The following is a 20,549-nucleotide window of genomic DNA, read 5'->3' as shown; positions in this document are numbered from 1 at the left end:
AAAGCTATTATATAAACATTGTAATGATTTTTTTAAACATTAAGTATATAGAAGAGTTCATAGAATAATACAAACCCACTTCTCATCTATTCATTGATTTTTCTTTTTCTTTACGGAAGGTTTTTAAACAAGTTCAATCTATTTACTTGCTATAGGACTATTCAGATTTTCTTTTTCTTGAATGACTTCATAGTTTGTGTCTTTCTAGCAATTTGCCTATTTCATCTAAATAATTTGTTTGCATAGAGTTGTTCAAAGTATTTCTTTATAATCCTTTTTATTTCTGTAAAGTCAGTAGTGTTGTCCTGTCTTTGATTGCTGATTTTAGTGATTTGAGTCTTCTCTCTTTTTTTCTTGGTCAGTGTAGCTAAAGTTTTCTCAGATTTGTTGATTTTTTTCAAATAACCAACTTTTGGTTTTATTGATTTTTCTCTATTGCTTTTCTATCCTCTATTTCACTGATTTCCACTTTAATCTTTATTATTCTTTTCCTTCTGCATGCTTTATGTTCAGTTTACTCACTCTTTTCCAGTGTCTTAAGGTGAAAGGTTAGGTTATGATTTGAGATCTTCCTTTCTAATATAGATGTTTACAGCTATAAATTTCCCTCTAAGCCCTGCATTTGTTGCATCCCATAAGTTTTGATATGTTGGGTCCTCATTTTCATTCATCTCAAAGTATTTTCTAATTTCTCTTGTGATTTCTTTGACTTGTTGGTTATTTAGGAGTATGTTGCTTAATTTCCACATATTTTTGAATGCATTTATTTTTAAATTTTAGAACCAACCCATGGTCATATTATAGAAGACTTATCTATGGTTACAAAATAGTATGTAAATGTTCTCAACCTCGAAAATGTAAAAGAAAATGTACAGCTGATAGAGATGGGGAAGTAGACATGAAGGGAGGAAAGATGAAAGGGCCTATGTCCTCATTTTACAAAGTAGAAAGGAGATTTGGTCTGTGGTTGATGGAGCAAGAAATGAAGGTATAAATATGTACTATATTGTCACCTTTGTCATAAATCACATGAGGCACATATCTGTGAGTCTATAATAGTTTTTTTTTGGAACTGCATGCATATATTACTTGAATCGGCAGTTAAAAAGGTTGTCTTCATGGAATCTCTGAATTAGATTATCTTTTTTGATGACTGTTAAAAGAGAAATCATTCTGGAAATTTTGTTAGATGTTTTCCTTTCCCACTATATGCTTGATTCTTGTTTAATTAATATTGTATTGATTTAACATTTTTTATTTTTCTCAGGCTGAGGCAGCTAAATTAGTTCCAATGGGTTTCACCACTGCAACTGAATTCCACCAAAGGCGTTCAGAGATCATACAGATTACTACTGGCTCCAAAGAGCTTGACAAACTACTTCAAGGTATAGTAATTTCTTATCCTATGTTGTGAGCTGTAGTTAACAAAGCATCCAGATCACAAAACAAAACTAAAATATTTGGGTAGGATTTACATGATAGATATGATTAAGAGATAAGGGCAGTATCCACACTGAAGAAGTAAGAATGCTACAGGGTAGTATCTGACTTATAAAATACTAAAATTATCTGCAAATTAAATTCATCACCATTTAATATTGCATTCAGAGTGTAAGCTCCTTTTTTCTAAGGAAATGATAATAATTATAACCTTCTACTCTACCCCAAAGTTGAAAATCTGATGACTGGTTAAAACACTCCATGTTTGAATATTACTCTTTTTGGGGGGCTGGCTGGCTGGTATGGGGATCCAAACCCTTGACCTTGATGTTATCAACACTGCACTTTAACCAACTGAGCTGACCGGCCAGCCTGAATACTACTCATTTTGTAGTATATACTAACCTTTAGGAGTTTAAGGAAACTGTAAAGTTTTTGAACTTTTGAAAGCATAGCTGTTCTAATTGCTGTAAAGTTAGATTTGGTTGTTGCTGCTTCCTCAAATTTTTAATCATTTAAGCTTTCTCTTTTTTGGGTACAAAATAGCATGGGTTCAGGAATCACACTCAAATTTGAGTGTTAGTCCTCCCCTTGTTCCCCCTCCAAACATTTACTGGCTGTATTACACGGTGAAAATTATCTAATATCTCTGTGCTTCAGTTTTTTTCAAAATGAGGATAAAAGGACTTTCCTACCTTATAGGTTGTTGGAATTAAATGAATGATACATATGAAAACATAGCACAATGCCAGGTACCCAAGAAACCTTTAGTAAATACAGGTTGAATATCCCTTACCAAAATGCTTGGGACCAGAAGTGTTCTGGATTTCGATTTGCATGATATACTTACTGTTGACCATCCCAAATCCGAAATCTGCAATGCTCTAATGAGCATTTCCTTTGAACATCATGTCAGCATTCAAAAAGTTTCGGATTTTGGGACATTTTGAGTTTGGGGTTTTGGTATCTGGGATGCTCAGCCTGTATTAGGTGATATTATTATTTATAACCATTTTTTAAATGGCTGCTTATATCTTGATTATGGTGGTAATTACATGAAGCTACACGTGGTAAAATTGCATAGAACTGTACATCCACACAAGTGAGTACATGTATAACTGGAGAAATATGAACAAACTGGATTTTGCCAAAGTCAGTTTTCTGATTTTGATACTGTATTATAGTTATACAAGATGTTAACATTGGGGGAGGCTAGGTGAAGTATGCACAGAACCTCTCTTTACATTTCTTCGAAACTTTCTATAAGTCTGTAATTATTTCAAAATAAGTTTTTTAAAAATTACTGTTTGTTGAAAATTGGATTTCCAAATTATGTAGACATCTTTCTGATGAGCTCCAAGAACATTTCTGTGGCAACAGTTTCTAAACATGTGTATTGTGCTAAGAGGTTTCTTATTTTCTTTTAGGTGGAATTGAGACTGGATCTATCACAGAGATGTTTGGAGAATTCCGAACTGGGAAGACCCAGATCTGTCATACATTGGCTGTAACCTGTCAGGTAAGCTATTGGAGCTTTAGCTAATCAGCAAGAATTAGTTGATTCTTGCTATTTGCAGGCATCTGTTAGTAACGATGCACATAAAAAGCACTTTCTCTGTCCTCAAGAATCCTATAACTATAAGAGAGATTTCTACTGCAAAATTCTTCCACATCATAGAAACTTCCAAATTATTGATTTCTTATCATCCACTAGGTTTCCTGGCTTTACCTGCCCTCTTCTTAGTTTAGATTTTATAATTCATTATTAAAGTAGTTCCCTTACAGATACGTTCAGTTTACATACCTGCTTGAAGAGATGCCAGCCTTAGATGAATCCCATTTGTTTTTTCAGCACCTGTACCCAAATAGCTGATCATACTGATGAAAAATCATAGCATAAACCTACTGACATTGCTTTAAATTCAAGATGACAAATTTCAGATTGATATTCAATACTGCTTGGCAAATCAACTGAGTTTCTTTCCTTAGGTATACTTTCCCAATCAATTAAATCACAGATATCTCATACTTTGTCCTCTTTCTTCAGTGTTCCTCTTTAGCCCTCACTCTTAGCCAGTGACCTAACCTGCTCCTTGCATCAAATCTATAAATCCACCTATGCGAGGGTACTTCAAAAAGTTTGTGGAAAAATAGAACTGAAAGATAATATGAGTCTTTCTATGAACTTTTTGAAGTGCCCTCATATTTGTGCCCATCTTTTTTTAATCTCAGGTTATAATGGAGAATGTGTTCTTTTCCTCTCAAAGGCCCATCCCACCACCGTGATCTGGTTACCCTTTCCTGCCATCTTCCCAAGGATTCTACTGCTTCCATTTTCTATTCTACCTCTTTGTTAGATTATCCTCATCAATATACAAATATGCCTAGTATATCCTCTATTAGGAAAAAACATTCCCTGGACCCCTTTAGTTTCTTCTTCCTTCACTTATGTTTCCATTCATGGGTGGATTTGGAAACAGACACAGTGGGTTAAATAATTGCCTAATATATTTCATTCAAATAGTAAACACAGGAATCAAATCTGACTTCAGAGCCCATGATCTTAAAACTTTCATAAGAGTGGAGTCTAACTGGCTTGTTCTCTGCTCTATTGCTAGTGCCAAAATCAGTGTTTGGCACTCAGTAAGCACTCAATAAATATTTGAATGGATGGAGATAATAAAATAGATTTCCTAAGGCATGCCCCATATATTGTAAAATGAATGGTACAGAGGAAAGAGCTTAACTGTTTCAGGAAGAGAGAGGGATTTTTCACCCTAGAGTAATCGTGGAATATTTTATGGAAGAAAGATATTGGACAAGACTCCTGGAAAATGCTAAATTTGGGGAGGTAAAGAAATTAAAGGCTTTTTACTGTACAGATACAGAAGGGGATGAACAGAAGTACAGGAGATGTGGAGACAAAACGTATGAGAAGACAATAAATAAAAACCGTTTATCTGTCTCAGGGTTTGTATAGAAAAGTTGTAGGAGATAAACCTTAGAAAGATACAGCAAGACCATATTTTAGAAGGAATCAAGTGTAGGTAAGAAGTTTAAACTTGACTCTGTAAAGAATAGGGATTATTTAATGTTTTTCAACAAAAGAATATCATGAGCAAAACTTGCAGAAATATTCTGGTAACATCGGATCCCTGTACTGGCCAGCCACCAAAAAAATAAAATGCGATTCTGGTATGGATTGAAAGGAAAGGCTAGAGCTAAGGGTATTTGATGTATAATTATTATGAGCATTAACTGGTCAAGGCTAAACTCAAATAGTGATACCGAAAGGATATAGGCGGAAGATGTAAAGAGCAGCACTTAATGACTAACAATAAAAAACACCCCCAGCCCAACAATGTATTAATTCGGTAAACACTAAAAAAGGATTTGGGAGGGGTTGACAGTTTTTATGGAAAGATGATTTCAAGTTTAGAGATGGTGGGTTTAAAGTGACAAAGAATCCCCAAATGAAGATGTCTAGCAATAATGAGTGATGTGGAGCTAAGCCATACAAAGAAATAACAGTGGAATCTTTGGAAATTAGAAGAAGCAGGATATAGAAGAGAAAGCTAACTTTTCCCTGTTCTGTAACTTCAAGCAGTGTTTTGGGGGGCCCTTTTTCCTTTTCTGAGTGGGTGCTGACATTCCCTGGCTTTAAGGGTATGCTGCTGTGAGGGGCCAGTCCACAGAGTGCCGTGGAACCTGGCCCATGTCCATGGATCAACTCTTCTGTTATAATCTTTTAAAGCTTTATCATAATGTTAAGTATTTTGAAGAAAATGGTATTATTTTTATCTAGATAGATTATGCTCACTTCTACCATAGATATGACTTATTGATGGAATTCAAGAACAACTGAAACAAAATCTGCGTCTTTATATCAGTATGATAGAGGAGGTACCTTGTATCTTTCCATCCTAGTGTGAGTTCTTTTCCTCTCACCAAAGTAACAATAGTTCTTGGAACTCAGTTATAAATTTAGACATCAAATATAAATTGTTTTCTTTTGTGTTTTTTTCTCATAAAACAATTTGAGAACTATCCTTCATAATTTGGAATTTAAATAGTACCCTATAAAAAATTTTTATTATATCAATGTAATGCTGTGTTGTAGTTAAAGATGGTGTATGCCATTTTCAAAATACGGATTTTGTTAGGACCTTGTGTCTTGTGTGGGGCCCACATTTGGTAAAATATGTGTATCTGCAGGGACTAATATAATGAGACTGATTTTCTCAAGTCACCCTAGAAAATAACTCATCTTTTGAAAACGTTACAGATATATCCTTCATCAGTCACCATTTTTGTCTTGAGCTGGTAAATGCCATTTCTTAAGATAGGAGAATATTCTGGTTCTTCATGAATAAAAAGCCACTTCATCAAGTGACCTAGCTTGTTAGTCTCCTGCTTTTCTTATCATCTTCCTTTCTCACTTGTCATTTTCATTGTGCTTCTTTCCTTGATGGTTCCACTGATCTTTTCTTCACAGATCAAAATGTCACCATATGTCTTATGAGACAGCCAAGTTAAGATTTCAGTATCAAATACATCTAAGCCATTGTTGGCTCTCCTTATAAATAATTCTGAGGAAGAAAGGGGGGGGTGATCATAGGAGAACTTTTAGGATAAGGGAGGAGGCCTCGAGAAGAGGAAGAGTGGTAGTAAACTATGGAAGCTACAGCCATTGCCTGCATACCATTAGAAATTTGATAGCTAAGAGGAAATAGAACTGTTTAAAATATCACTCTGACATGGTTCACTTGACATTTTTAAATAGAAATATTTTCCCCATGTTGTTTTGACAAAAATTCATGTGGAATAAATATTTAGAGTACAGTACATAACATTCATAGTTGCTATGGCAACTCAGCATATCACACTGATGCTCTAGAGTTGTACAAATAGAATCCTAGCCTGGGAATGTTTATTAAGTAGTGTGATAATGCCTGTCAACAATAAACTGAACCAAAATTTTCATGTAAACATAGCCTCTCCATAAAAATAACAAAATTCACAGGTGGCTTAGCAACTATATAGATCTTTGATTTTTTTTTCAGAGAAAATTCATTAATAATAGAAGAGATTACATTTCACCAGCCTAAGAGCTAGAACCAGAGGTATAGAGGGGATGTTAGATTACTAAACATTATCTGCTCTTATTTAGATTTTCTCAACTAAATGAAGCAGCAAAACCCCACTATGTGTTAGACCTTAATAGTGAAGTTATATAAAGTTGAGAACAATGGTTAGGTTACGAAAATGAACAGCCTATGCTGGTTCAAAGTACTAGAGTGATTTTAAAATCCTGAGAAGATGATTTAATGTATGTACCAACTTTAAAAGCACATGCCATTTTTTTTTTCTTTTTGCGGCAGCTGGCTTGTATGGGGATTCAAAACCTTGACTTTGGTGTTATAACGCCACACTCTAACCAACAAAGCAAACTAGCCAGCCCTGGCCCATGCCCTTTGACAAAAAATTTGTCTTACAGAACATTTCCCATATGTACAAAGAATTTATACCACAGCATTATTAAAATGGAAAAGGATAGAAACAACCTGCATTACTATAAAGTAGGAAGAAGAGTTAAATTATGATACGCCTGGTGGTGTCTCAGCTCTATAGCACAAGATGGCTGTGGTGGCTCCGGGACAGCAAGGTGGAGGGGGCAAAATAGGCTGGAGAACAGACATATAGTCGTCCATCACCCTGCGTCTGCTCAAGGCTACTACTGGCCCAACTGAGCCTATGTCCATTCCCCTGCTGTCAATCTGCCCACCTATGCCTAGTCACTTATGGCTTCTCTTCTGCCCGAGGAGGTCAACCCAGTTGGAAAAGAGTCCCCTCCCATGATAGCACTAAAGATACCAGAAGGTAAGAGAGGAGCTGGCTGGTTAGCTCAGTTCGTTAGAGCACCACCTTGTAAGATAAGTTAAGAGAAAGGGAAACCTCATTCATCTTATTTCCTAGGGACTTAGCCCCAAGGTGTCAAGGTTTTCTCCTCTCCAAAAACTAAGGTGGCTTTGGCTTTCTGTCCTTTTGGCCAACAGTTCCAAGTCTTTCCTCTATCAAGACCCTCTTTTGTTGTATATGTTGTCTTCGCTTATTCCATGGATTCCCATAATATGAAAGATTTATCTGCCAACCTGTCAAACAATAACATTGTTTCCTTTTCAAATTAACAAAGCCTTCCATAACTGAGTATTCACTGAAATCAGTGCCCCCAGAGGTTGGGGAGGTAATGTCTTCAAAGTGCTTCCTGTATGTTAGGCACTGTGCCTAACATTTTACATGAATTATGTTATTTAGTGTATGAAAATGCATAGAAAATTATCTGGAAGGTTACTTCTGGGAGATGGGGAGTGATGAAGAAGAGCTTTCAATTTTTATTCTATTTACTTCTATAGTTTGAATTTTTAATGTAAGTATATGGTTATTTTGTAATTTTGAAAAAATTACAAAGAATTACTTTCTACTATTTATATTTGCTTTTTCTCCCTTTGTTCATTCTTAACACACACACACGTGCACGCTGTTGGGGCAAACACCTTTTCTCTTCTTTCTTGCTCACACTTTAAACTTGCTATGGATGTTCCTGAGACATTGATAAGCCTCTTTAGTAACCTGCAGGAATGAACACTCCTCGATAAAGTGAAGTATAAGTTTGGTCTGGACATGCTAAAATTAATTGGGTATTGGATCGAGGCCCCATATTGATTAAAGCTAAGGGAAATGATCTTCCAAATGTTGGTACTCTTAAATTGATCGGTCTTGTGTTGCTATGCAGCCATAGAATTTTATCCCCTACTTTGGATTATATTTCTAAGCAATCCAACTTTGACAAGACTCTAGCTTTATGTGCTGTGGGACACAATGAACTTCACATCTACTACTAGCTGTGTTCCTATGAGAAGGGAATGCCTCCTCCCTATCTCCGATTGTCGTTTTGAAGTGTTAATTTCCCTTTGCCTTATTGGGGATGGGAAGAATTGTAGAGAACTTAAGAAACTTGGTTAGCTATATCAGAAATTCAGTGTTTATTTCCACTGTCCTTTTTATTTTCTCTAGCTTCCCATTGACCGGGGTGGAGGTGAAGGAAAGGCCATGTACATAGATACCGAGGGTACCTTTAGGCCAGAACGTCTGCTAGCAGTGGCTGAAAGGTAGGTTACTGGATCAGAAGAGAGAATATGACTGCACCTGTCACTGTAGGGATTGCCAGGGTTAGTTAGGCTAAAGAATGTCTCTTCTCTTACTCCACAACCCAAAGTTGTGTGTGTGCATATTTCATAGTGGAGAAGGGCATTGTTTAGTCAACAGTCTATGAGTTGCTGTCAGACTGAATAAAAACAAGATCCAAGTATACGAGGGGTCTTCAAAAGTTCATGGATAGGGCTGGCCCTGTGGCTCACTTGGGAGAGTGCAGTGCTGATAGCACCGAGGCCCTAGGTTCGGATCCTGTATAGGGATGGCCAGTGCGCTCACTGGTTGAGCGTGGTGCAAATGACAACGAGCCAAGGGTTGCGATCCCCTTACCGGTCCAAAAAAAAAAAAAAAGTTCATGGATAGATTTCTATTATCCTTTATTTTTCCATAATATTTTTTGAGTACCCTCAAATGTTGTCTTCCAGAGAAACAATTTAGGTTCAGACACAAATAGGTTGGAAATGAAATGATGGAAAAAGATGTTGCATGCAAATAGTAACCATAAGAGAGCTTGAGTAGCTGTACTAATATACCAGATAAAAATAGACTTTTTTTTTTTTGGTGGCTGGCCAGCACAGGGATTGGACCCTGGACCTTGTTACCAGCACCACACTCTAACCAACTGAGCTAACCGGCCAGCCTGACAAAAATAGACTTTAAGATAAAAAAATTATTACTAGAGACAAAAGGAATATTTTATAATTAAAAGTTCACCTCATCAGGAAGATATAAAAATTGTAAACATATACATGCTTAATAACAGAGCCCCAAAATATGTGAAGCAAAAACTGATAAAATTAAAAGGAAAAAGAGACAATTCAGCAGTAATAGTAGGACCAATATCTCACTTTCTCTAATGGATAGAGACTTCAATATCTCACTCTCAGTACTGGATAGAACATCTATCACATGCCCTGATAAAGGGCATCTATGACAAACCTACAACTAGCATCATACCTAATGGTGAAATTTTGACTGCTTTCCTCCTAAGGTTGGGATCAAGGCAAGGATGTCCACTCTCACTACTGATATTTAGCAAGGTACTGAAGGGCCTGTACAGTGCAGTCAGGAAGAAAAAAAAAAAAATTTTTTTTTTAAAGCCATGAAATGTTTTTCTTTTGTTTTTTCTTTTTTGTGACCGGCAGCACTGGGCTCACTGGAGCGCACCGGCCATCCCTATATAGGACCCGAACCTGCGGCGGGAGCACTGCCGCACTCCCAGTGTTGCACTCTCCCGAGTGCGCCACGGGGTGAGCCCAGTCAGGAAGAAAATTAAAAGACATCCAGATTAGAATGTAAGAAGTTAAATTGTCTATTCACTGATGACATGATGCTGTATATAGAAAATTCTAAGGAATCCACACACAAAAAACCACTAGAACTAAATAAACTAGTTCAGCAAGGTTACAGCATACAATATCAATATGCAGAAATCTATTTTATTTCTATATGCTGGCAAAGAACAAATCAAAAATAAAATTAAAGCAATTTCATTCACAGTAGCATGAAAAGGAATAAAATACTTAGGAATAAATTTAACAAAAGAAGTGTAAGGCTTGTACACTGAAAATTGGAAAACATTGATGAGAGAAATTGAAGACCTACATAAAGAGAAACATTCTATGTTCATGGATTGGGGCCGAGCCCGTGGCGCACCTGGTAGAGTGCTGCGCTGGGAGCGCGGCGACGCTCCCGCCGTGGGTTCGGATCCTATATAGGACTGACCAGTGCACTCATTGGCTGAGTGCCGGTCACGAAAAAACTACAAAAAAAAAAAAAAAAAAAAGAAACACTATGTTCATGGATTGGAAGACTCAATATTATTAAAAGGGCAGTTCTCCTCAAATTGATCTATAGATTCAACACAATTTTTATCAAAATTCCAAGAAGATTTTTTGCAGAAATTGACTAGCTGATCATAAAATTTATATGGAAATGCAAAGACCCAGAATAGCCAAAACACTCTTGGAAAAAAAAAAAAAATCGGAGGTCTTAGGCTTCCCAAATTTAAAACTTACTGTAAAAAGCTACAGTAATTGTGATAATGTGGTGATGGCATAAGGATAGACATGGATCAGTGAAACAGAATTGAGAGTACAGAAATAAGACCTTTTGTTTATGGTTACTTGATTTTTGACAGAGGTGCCAAGGCAATTTGATGGGGAAAGAATAGCCTTTTCAAAAAATGGTGCTAACGTAGTTAGATATCCACATGCAAAAAAATATATTTAGTCCCTTATTATATACCTAACTATACACTCAAAATGGATATTAGTATGGTGGTTCTTCAAAAAGTTAAAACACACGGGCCGAGCCCGTGGCGCACTCGGGAGAGTGTGGCGCTGGGAGCGCAGCGACGCTCCCGCCGCGGGTTCGGATCCTATATAGGAATGGCTGATGCACTCACTGGCTGAGTACTGGTCACGAAAAGGACAAAAAAAAAAAAAAAAAAAAAAAAAAAAAGTTAAAACACAGAATTACCACATGATCCAGCAATTCTACTTCTGGGTATATATTCAAAAGAATTGAAAGCAGGGGCTCAGACAGATACTTGTACACTATTGTTCATAGCAGCGTTATTCACAATATCCAAAGGGTAGAAACAACCCAAATGTCCATTGACAGCTGAATGGATAAACAAAGTGTGTGTATACATACAATGAAATATTATTCAGCCTTAAAAAAGAAGGAAATTCTGTCACATGCTGTAACATGGATTAACCTTGAGGATATTATATATGGTAAGTGAAATAAGCCTTTCACAAAAGTACAAATGCTGTATGATTCTACTAAAATGATGCACTTAGAGTACTCAAAATCATAGAGACAAAGTAGAATGGTGATTGCCTAAGGTTAGGGGGAATAGAGAATTATTGTTTAATGGTACAGAGTTTCAGTTTGGGATGATGAAAAAGCTCTGGAAATGTATAGTGGTGATGGTTGCACAACAATGTGAATGTACTTAATACTACTGAACTGTACACTTTTAAATAGTTACAATGATATATTGTATGTTATGTATGTTTTACTATTTTTTTAGAAGTGAATGTGAGAAAATACTTGCAAATTATATATCTGAGGGCCGAGCCCGTGGCGCACTTGGGAGAGTGCGGCGCTGGGAGCGCAGCAACGCTCCCGCCGCGGGTTCGGATCCTATATAGGAATGGCCGGTGCAATGCCGGTGCACTCACTGGCTGAGTGCCGGTCACGAAAACGACAAAAAAAAAAAAAAATTATATATCTGATAAGGTTCTAGTATTCAGATATATAAAGAACTCTTAAAACTCAACAATAAAAAGATAACGCAATTAAAAAATGGGCAAAGAATTTGAATAGACATTTCTCCAAAGAGTATATACAATGGCCAGTAAATACAGGAAAAGATGTTCAATATTGTTAGTCATCAGGGAAATGCAAATTAAAACTACAGTAAGATACGACTTTACACCCACTATGATGGCTATAATCAAAAAAACAGTAATAAATATTGGGGAGGGTGAGGAGAAACTGGAACCTTCATACATCGCCAGTGAGAGTGTAAAATGTGCAGTTAGTTTGTAAAATAGTTTGGCGGTTTCTTAAACATGTTACCCAGCAATTTCAATTTAGTTATATACCCAAGAGAAATAAAAACATGTCCACACAGATTTGTACATGGATGTTTGTATTATCATTATAATAGCCAAAAATAGGTAACAACCCAAATGTCCATCAACTAATGAATGAATAAACAAAATTTGTTTTATCCGTACAGTGGAATACTCTTTAGCAATAAATGGGAAGTAAGTACTGATACATGTTACAACATGAGCCTCAAAACATGGTAAATGATAGAAGCTAAATACAAAAGATCACGTTTTGAGTGGTTCCATTTATATGAAATTTCCAGAAGGGGAAAATCCATAGACACAGTAGAATTATGGTGGGGGGGGTAGGAACAGGGAGTAACCGCAAATGACTTGAGAGATCTTTTGGGGAGGATGGAAATGTTCTAAAACTTGATTGCGGTGATGGTTGTACAACTCTGCAAATTCACTAAAACTCATTTAATTTATACTTCGGTCACTGAATTTATACAATAGGTTAATTTTATGGTATGTTAATTGTACTTCAGTAAAGCTGGTAAAATTTTATAAATTTCTACATCCCCTAATGCAGCTTTCAAAAAAACTCTCAAAGTTGTTTTCCTTATTTTCTCCTGTCTAGGGTCAAATGTAGTGATTTAGTTCCAACTACATATTTTACTGAAACCAGTGATTAAATAGAATTTAATTGCATGTTGAGATTTCAAACATAAGTTGGAATTTGCCTGGCTAAGTTGAGGCGAATATTCTCTCTAGTTTTATAATTATAATCAAATTCTCTTTCCCAGTTTATAATTTGAGGAATACAACCCATTGAGTGTACACCACTGAAACATAAAATTAGCCTAGAACAATAATTGCAGCCCTTTGCCTCTGCTTACAAAATCTCCGTCAAGAAAAAAGTATTATTCTCTTGCACCCTGATCTGAGTTTTCTGAAGATGTGTATACTGAACTGTGTTTTCCCTCCCAAAGTTGTTTTGGCAATCTTGTACAGTACAGAATTCACACTTTTAAGTACACACTATTTTAGCAGTGTAAGGATTCTCTTTTGGACAGTGACTAAGACTTTGTTCAGTAACATAAATAAGAAGTATTCAGATAGTATAGATGAGCTAATAGAGTATGGGCTATGAAGACAGGGACTTTGTTTTGGCAACTGGCTGTATCCACAAACCCTGGAACAATGTATTCAGTATTTTTAAATGAATGAATTAATATTAATTAGGGCTGTGTTTATGACCTTTTGCCAACGAAAAGAAAAATATGTTTAAAGAGAAATTTCATTAATTCGTTTTAATCACGTCTACCTATCAAGAAAAAATTTTATGATAAAATTTCTTTTTATGTATCGTGCATTTTTTTTTTTTTACAAGAGATATACTTTAAATTCTTTTTTTTTTTTTTAAGATTACCAGTAAGAGGATCTTAACCCTTGACCTGGTGTTGTCAGCCCCACGCTCTCCCCAGTGAGCTAACTGGCCATCCCTATATAGGGATCTGAACCCATGGCCTTGGTGTTATCAGCACCACACTCTCCCAAGTGAGCCACGGGCCGGCCCTTAAATTTTTTTTTTTTTTAAGTGAAACAGTTGATTGTACATATCTGTGGGGTACAGCATGAATATCAATACCTGTGTGCAATATTTGATGCTCAAATCAGGATAGTTAGTGTATTTAACATACAATGTAGGGCCGAGCCCGTGGCGCACTCGGTAGCGTGCTGCGCTAGGAGCGCGGCGATGCTCCCGCCGCGGGTTCAGATCCTATATAGGAATGACTGGTGCACTCACTGGCTGAGTGCTGGTCACGGAAAAAAAAAAAAAAACATACAATGTAATCGATTTTTGTGATCTTTTACCAATTCCTCCCTTAATCCCTCCCCCTCCCTCTCCCTGTATATTGTATTTAAATTGATAGTTGTGAGAAAGTCACAAGGCCTCCTTAAGGTAGTATCTAATTTCCATTTATAACAGAAACAGCCCTCACTGATTAATTTTTGCCATGCTCTGTTGAAGAATATTAATTTACATTCAGGTTGCTATAGCTCAGGGGTTCCCAAAATGTGGTCTTCAGAACAGCAACATTAACATCACCTGGGAACTTGTTAGAGATACAAATTCCGTAACACCACTCTAGACTACTAAATCAGAAACAATCAGAAACTCTGGGGTTAGGATCTAGCAATCTGTATTAACAAGCTTTCCAGGTAATCTTATGCTTGCTAAAGTGTGAGAACCATGGCCATAATTGCTAGCTACAGAATCAACACCTTTTTTAAGTCCTTTGACACAGAGCCCCTTTGATGTGATAGAGCTGAATTTTTCAAACTTACATGTTAAGAATAACCTGAGATTCCTTGTTTTGGCCAGCTGCTGAAAAATAAAAATAACCTGAGGTATTTGTTAAATGTGAGGGGACTTCAAAAAGTTCATGGAAGTTTCTTATCTTTTATTCCTATTTTTTCACCAGCTTTTTTGAAATATCCTCATATACAAATTATCTGGCCTCTTCTGAAAATTGTGATTCATTGAGTCTGGACTAGGCCCAGGAATGTTTTTTAACAGGTGTCCCAGGTTATTCTTATCTTTAAGGAAGTTTACAAAACACTGAGAGAGGATGCTATTTCCAGCCAACTTTTTCCAAGTTGTGGGAATTGAAAATTCCATGTCCTGATTCTGGAACCTAAGTACAGAGATCCCCATATTTGTCTTTATGAGTGCTGCTGAGAGAAAAGTTAGGAAAACTGTTTTCCTGATAAACATTACATGTTCTGATAGCAAAAAGAATCTCCCTTACTGATAGATTATTTGTGTTTATTGAGGCAAAACAAGACTTTTTCACTACAATACTTAGAACTCTTGTATCTCTTTTTCTACCTTAAATCCACAATTTAAATATAGAAAATGTATATCTCTTTATTCTCATTTATTTGGTTAGGATCCTAAGGTAAAACTATACTCATCCCAGCTCCTTATCCTCATGTTAAAATATCAACATAAAACATTGCTCAAGGAATCACAGCACATTGGATTTTATTTAAACATTCTCTTTTGAACTAATACATAAGGGAGTCACTGTTATATTTTTGGACTATAATGATTTTAGGTGACATTAACGTGAAAACATTATTTGGGTTAAAATGATGATACATGATTCTCTTTTTGTTTGGGTTGTGGATGAAAGCTTCATTCAGCATTTATTTAGAATTTACTAAGTATGTAAAATGTACGGTAGGTAAAGAGACCCAGTCTTTTCTGAAGGAATTTGCAGTCTAGTAAAAGAATAGAAAAGTAGCTCCTCACAAGTGCCATAAAAAGGCCCAAAGTTCTCTGGAAGTACAGAAGAGGGAGAATCACATCTGTTTGAGAGTTACAGGAAAGCTTTTTTAAAAAGTATAGGCATTTAGTTGAGTCTTGTTAGATGGATAAATCAAACTACCTTTGAAGGAATGGAATCCCGTTCTGGTACCTTTAATGAAAATGAAATTGCTTTACTTGAGCTACCTGAATATTCCTGTCTTAGGTGGCAGTTACAAAGGTGAGAGAATACAGATCATTCCGTGGAAACAGGAGATTCCTTTTTAAACACAACGGAAAAAATGATTATTGGTGGAGACGTAAGATGAATTAACGTATCACTCATTTAATCATACTGGATACGTAAATGTCAAATATTCTACCTAAACTGTAACTAGTTACTAGCAAGGAAAAGGGAGAGAATAGAAGAAATGAAATATGGTTATTTGCTTTTCTTGAACTTCTTACAGTTTGGGGTCCTTGCTTAGAAGGTTTTATTACCATATAGCAACAGTTTAAAATAAATTTAATTGATCTTTGAGTGATATATTATTTTTGTTTGTCTCGATTCTGTTATATTGTCCTTGGTTTTTCCAGGAGAATTTTGTTTATATTTGGAAATTTCTCATTCTAGTTCGAGTCCTCAAAGAATAGATTTGATTTATCCTGATGTCTTGCCAAGTAGATATACTTCATTGTTAGCTGCTGCTGTCATCTCTATAGTTTGCCTGAACTTTTTTTTTGAGCAAATAGCAAATGTATTTTTATTCAATATTTTTAAAATACAGACTTTGTCACAACTTATAAATTTCCATTATAATAATAAATTGATACTTTAAACCAAGAAAACAACGTAACCAAAAATTCATTTCCAAGTACACAGCAGGAAAAAAAAAAAAACACAAAGCAGTACAGGGGTGGTTCACATTATTACATAACTTTGCTTTTAAAAAAGATGATTGCTACAATCAAGTATATAATCACTTAGTTATGTCTAAGTTCTGTCTGCTAAAAATTTGCTCTTTTAGAGAATCTAACTTAACCACATTGTACTTTTCTTCAGTGACTTCCTCCAAACAATGCGTAGAAGTACTCCCTGATGGACAGAATGCAAGAATCATACTGATGTCTGCCATGTAGGCTTGGCTCCAAGGGAGCCCACCTCTAACTTGTGAAGTAGGCTCAGTTTGGAAAGTAACAGTGAGGTGGTAACTAACCAAAGTACTGATTGTCATCAAAAATTAACAACTTTAGGTATCTTTGTTTTGGGTTTCTGTGGTTTAGGTGCATCCAAAATTCCTTCATAGTCTGCATTCATTCCCTTTGCCCAGCGACCAACTGTGACCATCTGATCTGAATTCTGACTTTCAGGGCAATCTTTCTTAAAATGTTCCACAGAGCCACAATGTTTGCAACCACCACCATCAGCATAGAGTCCTTTGGGATTATCAGGACAAGATATGGACAATTGCCCCATTTCCCCACAAACAAAACATTTTGCAGAAGGAAATTCACTAAGAGCTGGGTCTACTTTAGCCTTGTACTTAGTTATTTTGTGCTCTGTGAACCCACACTGATAACATATTCCTGTGCCCCTATCTTGATTTTCAAGGGCAGCCGGGCAACCTGCAATTCCATGGCCAGGTTTTCTACAATGGACACATACCATTGCATTTTTTCTTTGCTGCTTGTCGTTTTAATCGTCTTCCTTCCCGTCAACTGTCTTTCTTTAAGGCAACTGCAATTTCATCCCTTAGTTCCTGACTGACTGTTGCTATCATGTCCCTATTGTGAACCACCTGTGAGTTCTGTCTTAGGTATTCCATGAAACCAATTCACATCTTCATTTAAGTACTCTTTTTTCTTTTTCTTTTTATGTCTTGCTTGGAGTGCATCATTTTTAAAGTACAGTCTACAACTTGGCTTCAAGTTGTTTACACTTTGGTAGGTTTTGGCTTGCTCCCTCAAAGGATCCCTTCTTCATGTCCTCCATGATGTTGCAGGCAAGGGTCTCTTGTTATGTGTGGTAGTAACTAGTGCCCACCCGGTCATGATTTCATCCGATATACTTTATCAGTCGTGCATGAATCCTCCAGAGCAGCCTGCCTGAACTTTCTAACAGAAAGGGAATTATATCCTTTGGCCCTGAAACCACTGTCAACACCACTTCTTACCAACCTACCCATCCAGGTAATTTAAGTGTTAGAGATGAACTTCTCATCTGCCTGATGAGTTCTGTGCACAGCCTAAAAATGTTCTGTCCTCTCTTGTAGATATGGCCTCTCTGGCAGTGATGTCCTGGATAATGTAGCATATGCTCGAGGGTTCAACACAGACCACCAGACCCAGCTCCTTTATCAAGCATCAGCCATGATGGTAGAGTCTAGGTATGTGCTCAGAAGAAGACACTAAATATTTTCCCAGAGTCCTTAGCCTGAATCTTGTATAGGCTGTTTGGCCAGACTGATAGTAGCTTAACTTAGACATGGGCAGATTTAAGTTTTAGTTCCTATTTTCACTCTTGCTTTGTGGTTTTGGTCAAGTCACTATTTAAAAAATGAAGCTATGATCTACCTGATCTTGCTAGAAATCGTACCTTGTTAAATGGTGCCTCAGATGTGAATGCTATACAAATATTTTAATTAAGCATCTAAATATGAGTATCACTATGAATATGAGATTTTAGGGAGGTGAGGAAAGGAACAGAATCTGACATAGGCTAGAAACAGGAGCTTCAGAGAATTCTTGTTCCCTATAGGTATGCACTGCTTATTGTAGACAGTGCCACCGCCCTCTACAGAACAGACTACTCAGGTCGAGGGGAGCTCTCAGCCAGGCAGATGCACTTGGCCAGGTTTCTGCGGATGCTTCTGCGACTTGCTGATGAGGTAAGCTGAGGAGTAAGGACAGAGAATGCCTACTTTCAGTGGCTACAAATTCCAGGAGCCTTGCTGTGAAGCTAGGACATCAGTGCCTGATATCATCAAGGCATCAGAAAAGAAGAAGAGAGACATTAGTCATTTATTTCTTTATGGGGGAAAGTGGTGGCAGCATTAAGATTTTTGGAATGTCTATGGCCACAAAACTGACATTTATCCTTTCCCCATCAGTTTGGTGTAGCAGTAGTAATCACCAACCAGGTGGTAGCCCAAGTGGATGGAGCAGCCATGTTTGCTGCAGATCCCAAAAAACCTATTGGAGGAAACATCATCGCCCATGCATCAACAACCAGGTAAAGAAATGGGATAGATGCTTCTTCTTGGAATGTCATATAAACTGTGAAACAGGTATAACATTTCCATTTAAGCCCTATTAAAAGCTACTGTTGTGTAATTAGACACTTAGGAACTCTTGCTAAATCTAATTGTCATGCTCTGGCTGGTACAAGTGTTTGCTTTTAATTCATAAAGGAATTAAAAGCCCTCAAGTGTGGAAGAATGAATATAAATAATTGATATGCCTCTCCCTGAATATAAAAAAGAAATTGTTTCAATATGGACAATCCACTAAGAGAGAGGGGGCGGGGCAAAATGGATTCCTCCAGGTTGGAAGTGCACTGAGGAATACAGAAAGATCCCCAAAGTCCTTTTAGGAAGTATCTATGTCTAAAAAATTTTAGCTCTATCATAAATACAGTCAGAAATGGAATTGTTTAGTTATAATAACTTGGTCCTTTGGTCTGTGTCTTTGGGTCAGACTGTACCTGAGGAAAGGAAGAGGGGAAACCAGAATCTGCAAAATCTATGACTCTCCCTGTCTTCCTGAAGCTGAAGCTATGTTTGCCATCAACGCAGATGGAGTGGGAGATGCCAAAGACTGAATCATTGGTTTTTTCCTGTGTTAAACCTTAAGTGCAGCAGCCTAATGGAGAGGAGTGCTCCCTGGGGTTCTTCACAGACCTTTTCCTGTTGTGACTGCCAGGAAAAGGCTTCCGGGAAAATAGCTATTATATCAGCTTTTCTGATGGTGTAAACAGGAGACAGGTCAGTAGTTACAAACTGATCTGAAGTGTTTATTCCTTCTGGAGTATATTAATCTCTGATTTCTTTGGTTTGAGGAGGAGAGGTATGAAATACCTTTGACATGGTGCCTTGGGACTGACTTAAGTCTGACAGCTGTCTATTGGACAATCTTACGTCTTTAAGAGAGCTAAAGCTGGGAGAACTAAAGCTGGGGAAACCCGGCTCTTCTCTCACTTCTGAATAATGGTCAAATAAAATGCCTGAGCTATGTAGCAAAGGGAATGGGTCTCTTCACAGGTTCTTACTGTCAGTAAAACTCTCCCATCAATCAGAAACAGATTTTTAAGTTGGATGCCTGAACTGTGTCATGTAAGAATTTTTTTTGGTTAAAGAGTCTTGCATAAGGCCTGTTGGGTTTTAGCCCTTCACCATCTACTTACTTGGTCTTTTAGTGCTAAAACTAACTCAAGATAGTTCTGGAATCTTAAGCATTTCAGAGGCTAAGTGAGCAGATTCAGTGTGAGGCTGCTAATAAAAATAGTTATTTGTAGTGAATGCGCTGGTTTTTTGATATTGCTTTATTGGGTGGCTGGCCAGTACAGGGATTGAACCCTGGGCCTTGGTATTATCAGCACCACATTCTAACCAAGTTAGCTAATCAGCCAGCCTCCAATAATGTGCTGTTTATACAAGTTAGTCTAGTGCAAACTGAATATTTAAAAATAGTGTCTTCATAATATCTTTTTGGCACTGGGCAGAGGTGATCAGTTTCTATTGCTTTTAAGATCTGAAAACTGAAAGAGAAGAAAGTCTTACATTCAGATTATTGAGCTTAGTGTCCTCCAACCTAATTACAAGATGGATATACCATGGCTTTCCTGTGGCCTTTGTTTTTATTCCGTAAGTCTTGTGTTGTAGAGGTATGGTACTTGCCCAGATTATTCTACTTCAGGGATATAAGATACTTCCTCCCCTTCAAACTTCTACTTGGGATGGGTTTCAACCAGCTCTTCTAATTCCAAAGGACTTCTCCTCTCAGCTAGCATTTGGAAG

General features: G+C 37.0%; 1 protein-coding gene and 1 pseudogene across 1 annotated transcript in view; one reads left to right on the top strand and one right to left on the bottom strand.

The window, feature by feature from the left end:
• The window catches only part of RAD51 (RAD51 recombinase), a 29,584-nt gene extending 10,077 nt beyond the window's left edge, over positions 1–19,507 (top strand). The window contains exons 4-10 of the mRNA XM_063090865.1: positions 1,268–1,385; positions 2,868–2,959; positions 8,515–8,609; positions 17,808–17,921; positions 18,293–18,422; positions 18,645–18,766; positions 19,231–19,507. Of these exons, the coding sequence (XP_062946935.1) occupies positions 1,268–1,385; positions 2,868–2,959; positions 8,515–8,609; positions 17,808–17,921; positions 18,293–18,422; positions 18,645–18,766; positions 19,231–19,354 (795 nt within the window). The 3' untranslated portion in view covers positions 19,355–19,507. The remainder of the gene's footprint in view (positions 1–1,267; positions 1,386–2,867; positions 2,960–8,514; positions 8,610–17,807; positions 17,922–18,292; positions 18,423–18,644; positions 18,767–19,230) is intronic.
• Positions 16,769–17,586, bottom strand: LOC134373249 (zinc finger CCHC domain-containing protein 9-like; annotated as a pseudogene).
• Positions 19,508–20,549: the final 1,042 nt, after the last annotated feature.

Source organism: Cynocephalus volans, chromosome 3, assembly GCF_027409185.1.
Source record: "Cynocephalus volans isolate mCynVol1 chromosome 3, mCynVol1.pri, whole genome shotgun sequence".
NCBI lineage: Eukaryota > Metazoa > Chordata > Mammalia > Dermoptera > Cynocephalidae > Cynocephalus > Cynocephalus volans.
The sequence above is the reverse complement of the archived record's forward strand: the minus strand, read 5'-3'. Positions and strand labels throughout refer to the sequence as shown.